Source organism: Carcharhinus amblyrhynchos, chromosome 10 (assembly GCF_965287045.1).
Source record: "Carcharhinus amblyrhynchos chromosome 10, sCarAmb.v2.hapA, whole genome shotgun sequence".
NCBI lineage: Eukaryota > Metazoa > Chordata > Chondrichthyes > Carcharhiniformes > Carcharhinidae > Carcharhinus > Carcharhinus amblyrhynchos.
This window is the reverse complement of record NC_137333.1, coordinates 160,895-175,690: the sequence shown is the minus strand read 5'-3', so window position 1 is coordinate 175,690 and position 14,796 is coordinate 160,895. Positions and strand designations below refer to the sequence as shown.

The 14,796-nt window shown below is 50.9% G+C and overlaps 1 protein-coding gene across 3 annotated transcripts in view; it reads left to right on the top strand.

Moving 5' to 3' along the window:
- Positions 1-14,796, top strand: part of LOC145349491 (rho guanine nucleotide exchange factor 7-like) — a 112,102-nt gene that overhangs the window by 49,806 nt on the left and 47,500 nt on the right. For all 3 annotated transcript variants that reach the window (XR_013888080.1, XM_080198027.1, XM_080198026.1), the window contains exon 6: positions 612-700. Coding sequence is in view for 2 of the 3 variants with exons in the window: in XM_080198027.1 (XP_080054153.1) it covers positions 612-700 (89 nt within the window). In the remaining variant the exon portion in view is untranslated. The remainder of the gene's footprint in view (positions 1-611; positions 701-14,796) is intronic.

Below are 14,796 nucleotides of genomic sequence, written 5' to 3'. Positions count from 1 at the left end.
ATGGAGTCTGAGATTTCGAAAGCTAGTGTTGCGAAATAAACCTGTTGGACTTTAACCTGGTGTTGTGAGACTTCTTACTGTGCTTACCCCAGACCAACGCTGGCATCTCCACATCTTGCCTGTACAGTGCAGAGGAGAGTGGCAGGGCAGGTTGCTGGTGACATGGGATGAGCAAGAATTTGATGAACTGGGGCTCTGCTTTCTCAGCGATGAACCCTTTGACACAGAGAGAGTTTGCCAAACTACTTGGATGAGTAATGTAATGGTGTTGCGATTTTTAATTTGTCCTTGAGCATTGCTGGCAAGGCTAGCATTTATTTCCCATCCCCAACTGCCATTGAAACAGAACGGCTTACTTGGCCATTTCTGTGGGCAGTTCAGAGTCAATCACATTGGTCCTACTTGGTGAGGAACATGTAGGAAGAATGAGTATCCCCTGTCCCTCTCTCTTTACTCTCCTCCCATTTTAATCTTTTTGCGGAGCTTGCAGTGCGTTTATTTCTGATTAAGTGATGAGCTGGCCGGGTTTCAGATTCTGATTTATGTTGCGGGTTGAATATTTTGTGCTGGTGTTCGTTAATTAAAAGCTTGGCAACTGATTCATTCCACAGAGAAGCCGGTCTCACCAAAGTCAGCAACTTTGAAAAGTTCTCCAAAAGGATTTGAAACTCCTCCAATTAGTAAAAGCTACTACAATGTGGTGAGTGACACATCTTGTTTGTATTGAATGGGTTTTGAAGAAGGGCTTTCTGCTAAAATGCGTTGCTTTGGTGGCATTTCAACACAGCCGCCAAACTGAGGGGCTATTTTGAAGGCCCTGTGTATTTTGCCTCCATGTATATCTGTTTGTGTGGGAAGATGTAGCAGTGCAGTGGTACAGCCTGCAAAACAAAACTTTCTGTAATGATGCAGTTGATGTCTTTGTGGCGAGATTTGATTTGAAAAAGATCACTAACAAAATATGTTGATTACATAACAGGCAAGTTTTTTTTGCTAATGAATTTGGGAAAAATCTGTTCAGGAACACAGTTTATGGGGAGAAGAAAGCATTTTTTTTAGGGAAATATGTGATGGAAACAGAAGTTACCAGTTTAAAGCTGCTGCAGGTATCGGTTTACGTCGTTGATGTTTATCACACAATTCACAAGGACCTTTAAAAATACATCTGACTGAAGCTCAATTTGACATTGAACCATCACAAGAGATATTGACCACAAGAGATCAAAGAGGCAGATTTTAAGGGCCATTTTAAAGGAGGAGACAGAGGTGGAGAAACATGAGGGGATTCCAGAGTTTAAAGCCCAGACAGATTTGGTTTGATTTGATTTGATCTATTATTGTCTCATGTATTAGCATACAGTGAAAAGTATTGTTTCTTGTGCGCTATACAGACAAAGCATACTGTTCATAGAGAAGGAAACGAGAGTGTGCAGAATGCAGTTTTACAGTGATAGCTAGGGTGTGGAGAAAGATCAACTTAATGCAAGGTAAATCCATTCAAAAGTGACAGCAGTGGGGAAGAAGCTGTTCTTGAGTTGGTTTGTATGTGACCTCAGACTTTTGTATCTCTTTCCTGACAGAATGTCTGGGGTGCGTGGGGGTCCTTAATTATGCTGGCTGCTCTGCCGAGGCAGCAGCAAGTGTAGACAGTGTCAATGGATGGAAGGCTGGTTTGCGTGAGGGATTGGGCTACATTCACGACCCTTTGTAGTTTCTTGCAATCTTGGGCAGAGCAGGAGACATACCAAACTGTGATATAACCAGAAAGAATATTTTCTGTAGTGTATCTGTAAAAGTTGGTGAGAGTTGTATCTGGCATGCCAAATTTCCTCAGTCTCCTGAGGAAGTGGAGTCATTGGTGAGCTTTCTTAATTATAGTTGACATCAATGATGGAGTAACAACTGTGAGAGATGAGCTGAGTGGCAGAATTGGAAGAATGTTCATGTCTCAGAGCTTTGGTGAGGTTATTACTTTTAATTAGTTTAATTTCTTTTGTTACTGAGACTTTAGTGAGGACCTAAACTGACCAGGGTTACTTGGATATATCCTTGAATTAATGAAATAAGGATATTTGTAACTGTGGTGGAGGGTGGAACTATCCTCTTACACTGTGTCCGTTTCAATGGTAGAAACATTCAGATTGCCCAACTGCTGTGAAAAGGGAATGAGTTCCACACAGGATTTCACCTCCAGTTCATCACTGAATGTCTCCTGTTCACACTTGATACTCTACATTTGAACAGTAAAGTTGATGAGCAAGGTGTTTTTTTGACCAGTGTAAAAGGATTGCTTTGAGCTGAAATTTTCTTCAATGAAGCTTGTCTTCATGTAAAGACAGCAGAGAGATAATGTTCACTTTGCTCTTTGGGTATAAGGCTTGACTTTAACTCCATGCTCCATGGGTCAGGTTAGCGTGCAATGTGTTCCTTGCGTGAACATCTGCTGGTTCCTATAGTGATGGTTTTTATGGCCTAATTGAGTTGGTCTGTTCAGTTTGTCCCCAAGTGGCTCCTCAGCAGTTTTTATAATGGCTGCTGTGTACGGACACATGAATAATGGAATCAGATGGACAGCTGGCATGTTGAACTTTTCTCAGCAGGACACTGAGCAGACTCGTCCCTGCATTAACCAACAGCCCTCGATACCGTGAGCACATACTGCCCTGATGACACCGCGGTGTGACAGGAAGCTGTGTGTGATTGACTCCGGTTATACTCAGCTGGAGAGTCGGGCGAGACAAAGATATGGAAGCTTGAACTCCATGGACAGCGTGCTCTCTCTCGCTCTCACAATCTGCCTATTTTTAGTTTCTGTATGGCTGGAGCTGAAATTAAATCTCTATCAGGTTTTTATGGGAGGGAATCCTCATAGTTGTTGATCTCAGCAATGTTGATTCCTAAGGCTGGAAACCTTGGGTTAATTGGGGTCAGAGCTGGTCACCAGCAAGATCCCAAAGTGAACCTTCTGTGTGTTATAGTTTGAGTGTTTGTCCTTTTCCCGTGGAGCCTTTGATCATTCATAGAATCCATACAGTACAGGAGGAGGCCATTCAGCCCATCAAGTCTGTACCGACAACAATCCCACCCAGGCCCTATTCCCATAACCTCGCATATTTACCCTGCTAATCCCCTGACATTAAGGGACAATTTAGCATGGTCAATCAACTTAACCCACACATCTTTGGACTGTGGGAGGAAACCAGAGCATCTGGAGGAAACCCACACAGACACGGGGGGAAACGGCAAACCCCACACGGACAGTTATCGAGGCTGGAATTGAACCTGGCTCCCTGGTGCTGTGAGACAGCTAACCACTGTGCCACCCATTGTCTGAGGCAGCTACCAGTTCCAGCCCACTTCATCACCTTTATCTCCGCACCTTTACATGGAAGTACATAGAATTTATACAATTCAGATTAATTTCTTCTTGATGCGATAAAGAGTTGTGAGAAGCAAATGATGTGAGATCATGTACACAAAGAGAATACACAGAGACAAAGGAATGGGAGAGACTAATGGGATGTTGGAGAATGCACTTCAGTTGTATCGAGCCCTGGGCTGATTGTTCACTTCTGAACGTTGCACCTCAGGAAGGATATATTGCTCATTGAGAGGTACGGTGCCATTTCATTAGCATACTACTGTGGCTAAAATGGGTTAAATTATGATGCCAACTTGCATTGAGTAGGTTTCATTTCCTCGAGTGTAGCATATTAATAAGTGATCCTGTCTGGGTTTATAAGATGACTAAAGGTTTTTAGTAGGATGGTGGGAGATAAACTATTTCCTCTGTCACATAGTCTCCCTTCCTCTTGGGGCTCTAAAGTATATTCCCCCCCTCCCCCACATCCCCACCCCCTTCCAGGTGCTGTGTTTGGGGGTCAGCTGACAGTTTGAAAACTGGGATTGATAGATTTTAGTTAACTAAGGGCTATGGAGACAATGTGGGAAGGTATAGCACAGCCGTAGTTGAATTGAGTGGCAGAACAGGCTGAAAGGGGCCGAATGGCAGCACAGACGAGTTGATTTGATCCCAGCCTTGTTTTTTTATAACACTGACCTTCTGATGGGAGCAGGTGCAGAGTATAGAGACTGGAAAGTTAACGTTTGCTCCCGATTTTCCACCCAATAATTGTAATTGCTGGTGTTTGACTTTGTCAAATCCTTTGGGTTAATTTGAGGACATTTGAAGCGGTTGTGTTGTGACTCGGTGTCTGCCAGCTAGTGACGGTTCACTCTCTATGTAGGTCATTCAGTCCCATTTTGTTAGAGGCTGGATTTTTGCCTTGGGCCCTGCTTCTGAGACTGTGTGGTGTAGTTGTACGAGACATGCACAGTGACTGAGGGAACAGCAGTGTGCTGAGCTGCGCAAGGTTTTGTGCTTTTCAGATTCCGTGGTCCTGATGTGGATCAGTGAAGCTCAGGTTGAAGAATGCTGCTGTGTGGCTAGATTACCCTGAGGTGGAGGAGTTTGATTCAAGGCCGGTAATGTTTCATGGGTTCCTGTAGCAGTTTGGACATGAGACAGAAAGATCGAGGAAATGAGGTGATGACTGCAACAGTGACAGAGAATGTTACTGATGTCCCAGGCAAATCTCACTCTGAGGTTGGGGGAGGAGGGATTGAGTTTGGGGAATTTATTGGTTTTATTTGGGAACGTTGTACTGAACATTGCCCATGACAGTAACCCTGCTGAATCAGTGTTTTACTGAGTGTTACAGAAGCTAGCAGCGAGGGTAATGGTGGGGTCAGTGAGTGGGAGCTTGGGCCAATGCTGGGGGTCAGAGCCGAGGGAGACCCCAGAGTCAGTGACCAGCTCAAAATAGGGACCGATGGAGACTTTGGATCCTGGGGTGTCAGTTACATCTTCAATGTTGGACTCCTGTCTGGGATCATGAGCTAATCTCGGGCTGTGAGCAGTGACTTGTGGGAATGGTCTCCATTACACCACAGCTCCTGGAAAGGTTTCCTATCAAGGCAGGGGCAGTTGTGACTTCCTGGTTTAATAAGTGGATCTCGACCAAATTAGTGGACCCGGGTTCGATTCCTGGCTCAGGTCACTGTCTGTGTGGAGTTTGCACGTTCTCCTCATGTCTGTGTGGGTTTCCTCCCACAGTCCAAAGATGTGCGGGTTAGGTTGATTGGCCATGCTAAAAATTGCCCCTTAGTCTCCTGAGATGCGTAGGTTAGAGGGATTAGTGGGTAAAGTATGAAGGGATATGGGGGTAGAGCCTGGGTGGGATTGTGGTCGGTGCAGACTCGATGGGCTGAAGGGCCTCTTTCTGCATTGTAGGGTTCTATGATTCTATGAAACCTCTCCCCGTTTGTGTTCAGGCTTCAGTCCAGAGTATTGAGCAGAAAATCCAGGCAGCCACTCCCAGTGTAGTGCTGAGGGAGTGCCGCACTGTCAGAGGGTCAGTGCTGAGGGAGTGCCGCACTGTCAGAGGGTCAGTGCTGAGGGAGTGCCGCACTGTCAGAGGGTCAGTGCTGAGGGAGTGCCGCACTGTCAGAGGGTCAGTGCTGAGGGAGTGCCGCACTGTCAGAGGGTCAGTGCTGAGGGAGTGCCGCACTGTCAGAGGGTCAGTGCTGAGGGAGTGCCGCACTGTCAGAGGGTCAGTGCTGAGGGAGTGCCTCACTGTCAGAGGGTCAGTGCTGAGGGAGTGCCGCACTGTCAGAGGGTCAGTGCTGAGGGAGTGCCGCACTGTCAGAGGGTCAGTGCTGAGGGAGTGCCGCACTGTCAGAGGGTCAGTGCTGAGGGAGTGCCGCACTGTCGGAGGGTCAGTGCTGAGGGAGTGCCGCGCTGTCGGAGGGTCAGTACTGAGGGAGTGCCACACTGTCAGAGGGTCAGTGCTGAAGGAGTGCCGTGCTGTCGGAGGGTCAGTACTGAGGGAGTGCCATTCTGTCGGAGGGTCAGTACTGAGGGAGTGCTGCATTGTTGGTGGTGCAGGCTTTCAGGTGAGACATTAAACTGTTATTCTGTCTGCTTTTTAAGATGATCCTAATTAATACCATAACACAGTTCCAGGCAGGGAGATTCTCCCCAGTCTCATGGGCAAAATGTAGCACTCGGACATCATCCCAAAGACAGATTGTCATGTTGTTTGTGGGATCTTACTGTGCAGCTGTTGGCTGCCACATTGCAACAGTGATTACACTTTGAGTACTTCATTGGCTGTGAAGTGCCCTGGGACATCCTGAGGTGCTGAAATTTGCTGCAGAAATTTCTTCCTTTCAAGTGAAATTTTGACTCAGTTTGCTGAGAGTGTTATTCTGTCAGTTGCCGTGCTGACATTATGAGGCTGTAGTGTGGTTTAATGGGCATCTGCAGGAAGGAATACCGTTCCTACTATAATCTAAGGCATCAGCCAATTGTCTCGCTACAACACGCAAGAGCAAGGAACCTCGTTTAAAACCAGTGTCAACCTGTTCCAGCCCAGCTGCTGGAGATTTCACTCATTGCATTGCGATTGAATAAATGCCTCAAGTGACAACTGCCCCCCCCCACCCACCCCCCGCCCCCGGCCCTTTCCCCTCCCTGGTCATCCCTCTGAAGCTCCACTGCATGCAGGTATGGGTGGGGTCAATAATAAAATGTGGCAAGCTCGGGCATTCTGAGACAGTGGCGATTTAGGAAGAGGTCATATGTTATACCTGCGATTTTATAGGCAGCTTCACAGTGAGTGTTTATGGAGAATCATGGAGGCGCTGATCGCTGTGTGAGGTTGTCTGGTGAGTTAATCCTTGACCACAACTCCATCAGACATCCTCCAGCCCTACAGGAAATGGGGAGGGTAGATCCTGTTGGTTGACTCCCTGATTGGAATGTCAAAGTTAGTAATGCCTTGACAATAGAAAATTCAAAGCACCAAGATGTAGCTCAGCTGTTTGTGAGAAGGGTCTTCCCTTTCAGAGCCTTCCTACATGCCTGGAGTTCCACACCCCCTCTCTCCACCCCCTGAGGTGACTGGTTGGGAAGGAACTGTTGTCTCCCTCCTTCTGGAATGCAGAGAGCTGAAGTGGTTTTTGTCGAGGTTCATCCTGAGTAGCTCCATGAGTCATCTCTCCGGGCTGTTTCCGGGGACGGGGACTCTGTGCTCTACAGGCTGTTCCCAGGGTGGGAACTCTGTGCTCTATGGGCTGTTCCCAGGGACGGGGACTCTGTGTTCTGTGGGCTGTTCCCAGGGACGGGGACTCTGTGCTCTACGGGCTGTTCCCAGGGACGGGGACTCTGTGCTCTACGGGCTGTTCCCAGGGACGGGGACTCTGTGCTCTACAGGCTGTTCCCAGGGACGGGGACTCTGTGCTGTACGGGCTGTTCCCAGGGACAGGAACTCTGTGCTGTACGGGCTATTCCCAGGGAGACACACAAAGCTCAAAAGTTCATGAGCACAGTGGAAAGCGCTCTTTGGTCTGCTCAGAGCCTTTGGTCCTCCAGTTGTGCTCGACTGAAATGTTGCAGACTGGCATATTCTGAGGTCCAGGACTATGTGCTGAGGGTGGCAGTAAAGCTTGATCACAAACAAGCTTTACTTGGCCAACATTGTCCACCTGATACACTGCAGGAAAGGATGTCCTGGGACAGGGTACATTGGGGAGACCATGCAGACGCTACGATAGCAGATGTTTGAACATCACTTGACAATCACCAGGCAAGACTGTTCTCCTACTGTTGGGGAACACTTCAGTGGTCACAGGCATTCGGCCTCTGATCTTCGGGTAAACATTCTCCAAGGCGCCTTCACGACACACGACAGCGCAGAGTTGCTGAGCAGAGACTGATAGCCAAGTTCCGCACACATGAGGATGGCCTCAACCGGGATCTTGGGTTCATGTCGCACTATCTGTAACCCCCGAGACTTCCCCGGGCTTGCAAAATCTCACTTACTGTCCTGTCTGGAGACAGTACACATCCCTTTAACCTGTGCTTAACCCTCTCTCCACTCACGTTATCTGTACCTTTGAGACTTGATTATGTGTAAAGACTCGCATTCCAACCATTATTTTGTAAATTGAGTTTGTGTCTTTATATGCCCTGTTTGTGAACAGAACTCCCACTCACCTGATGAAGGGGCAGCAAGTGCTCCGAAAGCTTGTGGTTTGTGCTATCAAGTAAACCGGTTGGACTTCTCATTGTGCTTACCCCAGTCCAACACTGGCATCTCCACATCACAGTAAAGCTTGTGCCAGCTGCCACAGTGCAGCAGTTGGGAAAGGTCCAGGACCTTTCAGCCAAAGGACACTGGAGCTAGTAACTGTTGAACCCTCGCTGTGTGTTTGACATGGTATTTATACGCTGAATATTAAGGGTGCAACATGCTGTTTGGAGAAAAGCTGAATTTCGATTGCACTTTCTGTAGTTTTCAGTTGGAAATGTTTTGTACTGAGCTGTATGCTTGATGTGGAATATGTACTGTCAGCACCAAGGATATTACAGTTATATTGAGGCACCTCAGAGAATGTTATATGGAGAATGGTTGAACTTATCGCATTTTCTGTAATTTTCAGTTTGAAACGTTTTGTAACGTAATTTTACAATTTTAAGGAACAAAGTATATTTAGTGTGTGCCGGGTGGAGTGGGGCAGGGTTTGAGGGGGTAGGGTGTCCAGTGAGTAACAAAATAGAACAGAGCTGAAATATTGATTTGTTCAAATGTGAATGAGATTTAATGTTTCAGGGAGTGAGGGCCCAGTCTGTGGAAGCGGCTCCCCAGAGCGGGGGAATGAATGGAAGGAGTTCGAATCAACCTATTCAAATGCAAATCAGATAGATCTCTGTCAGAGAATATTAGCATATTTTGGGACAACGTCTCTGGGTAATTGGAGACACACTGTGGTGAGTGGAGTGTGTTTGAGAAGAGCATTGAGTCATAGAGGTTTACAGCATGGAAACAGGCCCTTCGGCCCAATTTGTCCATGCTGCCCCCTTTTTTAATCCCCTAAATTAATCCTAATTGCCTGCATTTGGTCCATATCCCTCTATACCCATTTTATACATGTAACTGTAAAAATGGTTTTTAAAAGACAAAATTGTATCCACCTCTACTACTACCTCTGGCAGCTTGTTCCAGACAATCACCACCCTTATCATCTCCTGTCTCACCTTAAACCTATGCCCTCTGGTTTTAGACTCCACTACCTTTGGGAAAAGATATTGACTATCTAGCTGATCTGCGCCCTTCATTATTTTATAGACCTCTATAAGATCACCCCTCTGCTTTCTACACTCCAGGGAAAAAGTCCCAGTCTATCCAGCCTCTCCTTATAACTCAAACCACCAAGTCCCAGTAGCATCCTGGTAAATCTTTTCTGCACTCTTTCTAGTTTAATAATATCCTTTCTATAATAGGGTGACCAAAACTGTACACAGTATTCCAAATGTGGCCTTACCAATGTCATGTATACCTTCAGCAAGACGTCCCAACTCCTGTATTCAGTGTTCTGACCGATGAAACCAAACATGCCAAATGCCTTCTTCACCACTCTGTCCACCCGTGACTCCACTTTCAAGGAGCTGTGAGGTGGGACAGGTTTTTGGAGGGGTGGGGGGTAGTGGGACAAAGCCCTGAAAGCTAGTAGCATTTGCTACCAAATAAACCTGTTGGATTTTAACCTGGTGTTATGAGACTTCATCCTGCGTTTATCCCTGTAACCCCATACATTTGCAATGGTTAATCCATCTAGCCTACACATCTTGGGACACCAAGGGGCAATTGAGCATGGCCAATCCACCTAACCTGCACATCTTTGGAGTGTGGGAGGAAACCCATGCAGACACGGGGAGTAAGTGCAAACCCCACCCAGTCACCCAAGGCTAGATCAAACCCGGGTCCCTGGTGCTGTGAGGCAGCAGTGCTAACCACTGTGCCACCCACTTGGCACTTATTTTCTTTTAGCAGTTTCAGAATCACAAATGAAGATATTGTAATCACTGAGATCAGGATTACAATTTGTAACCGTGGACAAAATGAATAAAAGCGGTCTGTCAGTTTCTCAAATGAATGCAACCTTTCTTGAACTGCAGTAGTGTGGAGTATCTGTGCCCAGGGAAACTTCATTTCTTGCATTTGAAGAGCCCAGTGTCTATTATTTCTTCAGCAATCTCTTTTCATTTTGAATGACTGGGTTAGTGGTTTGCAACAAGACTGCAGCAATTGTGAAGAGAACATTTAAACTGTGATTTATTGTCTTTTACAGGAGCTCCCAGTGTTTTGTGTCAGTCCCAGATGGATGGGTTGATTGCACAGGCCGAAATTAAGATTAACCCTGTATTTGCATGATGTGCTGCAGAGTTTCTGTGTCTTGGGCTGGTGCATTGGGCATGACCAGCAACGATAGCCTTTCAGTCGCGGGTAATTGTTTCTAGTTTTAGACACAGAGGCAGCTGCTGGCCAGCCTACGCAGCCCCCTAGCCCATCTTCATCAAGCAGCAATATAAAATCTGTAAAAGCTGCAATAACTGCTGTATTAAAACATCTTTGGTTCAAAGTGTTGTTATTTGACTGAAGATTTAATACTTTATGTTTGGTGTCAGTCATCTCTTGATGTGGAGCAGTTCCTGAGTTGGAGGGTCATGGATTCAAGCTACGCTACAAAGACTTAAGAACATAATATAAGCTGAAATTTAATTACATGATTGAAATAGTGCCGCACTGTCAGAGGGTCAGTGCTGAGGGAGTGCCGCACTGTCGGAGGGTCAGCGCTGAGGGAGTGCCGCACTGTCAGAGGGTCAGCGCTGAGGGAGTGCCGCACTGTCAGAGGGTCAGCGCTGAGGGAGTGCCGCACTGTCAGAGGGTCAGTGCTGAGGGAGTGCCGCACTGTCAGAGGGTCGGTGCTGACGGAGTGCCGCACTGTCAGAGGGTCGGTGCTGAGGGAGTGCCGCACTGTCAGAGGGTCGGTGCTGAGGGAGTGCCGCACTGTCAGAGGGTCAGTGCTGAGGGAGTGCCGCACTGTCAGAGGGTCAGTGCTGAGGGAGCGCCACACTGTCAGAGGGTCAGTGCTGAGGGAGTGCCGCACTGTCAGAGGGTCAGTGCTGAGGGAGTGCTGCACTGTCAGAGGGTCAGTGCTGAGGGAGTGCCGCACTGTCAGAGGGTCAGTGCTGAGGGAGTGCCACATTATTTTGTTACCATAGTGCTGTTGGTGGGATCTTAATCTCTGCAAATTGGTTGCTGCCTATTTGCATTACAATAGAGACTATCATTTAAGTATCTCATTGGCTGTGAAGGGTGTTGGAATGGCATGTGGTTGCAAAAGGTGCTACAGAAATGCAAGTCTTGCATCATATTTAGAATCTGAAGTGTGGGTGATGAGGAGGCTATTACTGCTGATTTCAGAGGCTGCTCCAGTTGAGAGAGTGTCAATCTGTGAAGCTGATGCTTCAGTAATGAGAGAGGTTTGACCTGGACTCAACAGTCAGAATCTTTGTGTCCTCTCCTGTTGCAGTATTCCAGAGTTGGGACTGTGCAATGCATCCTCCCTGAATGGGAAGCGGGCTCCACAATTCCCTGTCTGCTGTCAGCATTGAGTACTGGCAAAGCTGAGACATCCCCCCCCACCCCCCTCTAAGCAGGCATCCAGTGAATGACTATCCCCTACCCCTCTCGAGATTGTGTGCCTAGTGGTGATGGGAGAGGGTCCCTGAAGTCCTGTGTGGGCTGCACTGGTCTCGAGGGCTGTGTCTCAATCAGTGTTTGAAATGTATTGTTCACATAGGCTTCTATAATAACACAGGGGAGTTTGCGGAGTCTATGACAGATCTCTCTGCCTCTGCCCATGTTTACCCCCCTCTCTCCACTCCCACTCTCACCACCCCCTCGTCTAAATTATAATCAATACCCCCGGATATTTCAAAGTGAATTGAATAATGATGCTCAAACTGAAAGCTGTTCTCAATATTTTTTGCTGTCTCCTTTCACCTCCTTAAATTGCATTTTAATGTTGACTCATATCCCAGCTTTGCAAATCCGGCAGTGGAAACAGTCAGTGTTTCACCATCTGTGCTCTTCCAGTGAAAGCTTTTCAAATTCTCATTCTCCAGTCCCTCACTTGCCTGCTCCAACCCTCACACTCACACCCATCCCCTCGCACCCTCGCTGTGCCCCTCACACTCACACCCGGCCCCTCGCTCCCTCACTGTGCCCCTCACACTCACACCCATCCCCTCGCTCCCTCGCTGTGCCCCTCACACTCACACCCGGCCCCTCGCTGTGCCCCTCACACTCACACCCATCCCCTCGCACCCTCGCTGTGCCCCTCACACTCACACCCGGCCCCTCGCTCCCTCGCTGTGCCCCTCACACTCACACCCATCCCCTCGCACCCTCGCTGTGCCCCTCACACTCACACCCGGCCCCTCGCTCCCTCGCTGTGCCCCTCACACCCGGCCCCTCACTCCCTCACTGTGCCCCTCACACTCACACCCAGCCACTCACTCCCTCACTGTGCCCCTCACACTCACACCCGTCCCCTCACTCCCTCGCTGTGCCCCTCACACTCACACCCGGCCCCTCGCTCCCTCGCTGTGCCCCTCACACTCACACCCGGCCCCTCACTCCCTCGCTGTGCCCCTCACACTCACACCCGGCCCCTCGCTGTGCCCCTCACACTCATACCCGGCCCCTCGCTCCCTCACTGTGCCCCTCACACTCACACCCAGCCCCTCACTCCCTTGCTGTGCCCCTCACACTCACATCCAGCCCCTCACTCCCTCGCTGTGCCCCTCACACTCACACCCAGCCCCTCACTCCCTCACTGTGCCCCTCACACTCACATCCATCCCCTCACTCCCTCGCTGTGTCCCTCACACTCACACCCGGCCCCTCACTGTGCCCCTCACACTCACACCCAGCCCCTCGCTCCCTCACTGTGCCCCTCACACTCACACCCAGCCCCTCACTCCCTCGCTGTGCCCCTCACACTCACACCCAGCCCCTCACTCCCTCGCTGTGCCCCTCACACTCACACCTGTCCCCTCACTCCCTCGCTGTGCCCCTCACACTCACACCCGTCCCCTCACTCCCTCGCTGTGCCCCTCACACTCACACCTGTCCCCTCACTCCCTCGCTGTGCCCCTCACACTCACACCCGTCCCCTCACTCCCTCGCTGTGCCCCTCACACTCACACCCGTCCCCTCACTCCCTCGCTGTGCCCCTCACACTCACACCTGTCCCCTCACTCCCTCGCTGTGCCCCTCGCACTCACACCCAGCCCCTCACTCCCGCACTGTGCCCCTCACACTCACACCCATCCCCTCACTCCCTCGCTGTGCCCCTCACACTCACACCCATCCCCTCACTCCCTCGCTGTGCCCCTCACACTCACACCCGGCCCCTCACTGTGCCCCTCACACTCACACCCATCCCCTCACTCCCTCACTGTGCCCCTCACACACACCCGGCCTCTCGCTCCCTCGCTGTGCCCCTCACACTCACACCCATCCCCTCACTCCCTCACTGTGCCCCTCACACTCACACCCGGCCCCTCGCTCCCTCGCTGTGCCCCTCACACTCACACCCGGCCCCTCACTGTGCCCCTCACTGTGCCCCTCACACTCACACCCGGCCCCTCACTGTGCCCCTCACTGTGCCCCTCACACTCACACCCGGCCCCTCGCTCCCTCACTGTGCCCCTCACACTCACACCCATCCCCTCGCTCCCTCAATGTGCACCTCACACTCACACCCGGCCCCTAGCTCCCTCGCTGTGCCCCTCACACTCACACCCATCCCCTCACTCCCTCACTGTGCCCCTCACACTCACACCCATCCCCTCGCTCCCTCACTGTGCCCCTCACACTCACACCCATCCCCTCGCTCCCTCAATGTGCACCTCACACTCACACCCGGCCCCTCGCTCCCTCGCTGTGCCCCTCACACTCACACCCATCCCCTCACTCCCTCGCTGTGCCCCTCACACTCACACCCATCCCCTCACTCCCTCGCTGTGCCCCTCACACTCACACCCATCCCCTCACACTCACACCCGGCCCCCCGCTCCCTCGCTGTGCCCCTCACACTCACACCCATCCTCTCACTCCCTCGCTGTGCCCCTCACACTCACACCCGGCCCCTCACTCCCTCGCTGTGCCCCTCACACTCACACCCGGCCCCTTGCTGTGCCCCTCACACTCATACCCGGCCCCTCGCTCCCTCACTGTGCCTCTCACACTCTCACCCAGCCCCTCACTCCCTCGCTGTGCCCCTCACACTCACACCCATCCCCTCACTCCCTCGCTGTGCCCCTCACACTCACACCCATCCCCTCACTCCCTCGCTGTGCCCCTCACACTCACACCCATCCCCTCACTCCCTCGCTGTGCCCCTCACACTCACATCCGGCCCCTCGCTGTGCCCCTCACACTCACACCCGGCCTCTCGCTCCCTCGCTGTGCCCCTCACACTCACACCCATCCCCTCACTCCCTCGCTGTGCCCCTCACACTCATACCCGGCCCCTCACTCCCTCGCTGTGCCCCTCACACTCACACCCAGCCCCTCACTCCCTCGCTGTGCCCCTCACACTCACACCTGTCCCCTCACTCCCTCGCTGTGTCCCTCACACTCACACCCGGCCCCTCACTGTGCCCCTCACACTCACACCCGGCCCCTCGCTCCCTCGCTGTGCCCCTCACACTCACACCCGGCCCCTCGCTCCCTCGCTGTGCCCCTCACACTCACACCCGGCCCCTCACTCCCTCGCTGTGTCCCTCACACTCACATCCGGCCCCTCGCTGTGCCCCTCACACTCACACCCGGCCTCTCGCTCCCTCGCTGTGCCCCTCACACTCACACCCATCCCCTC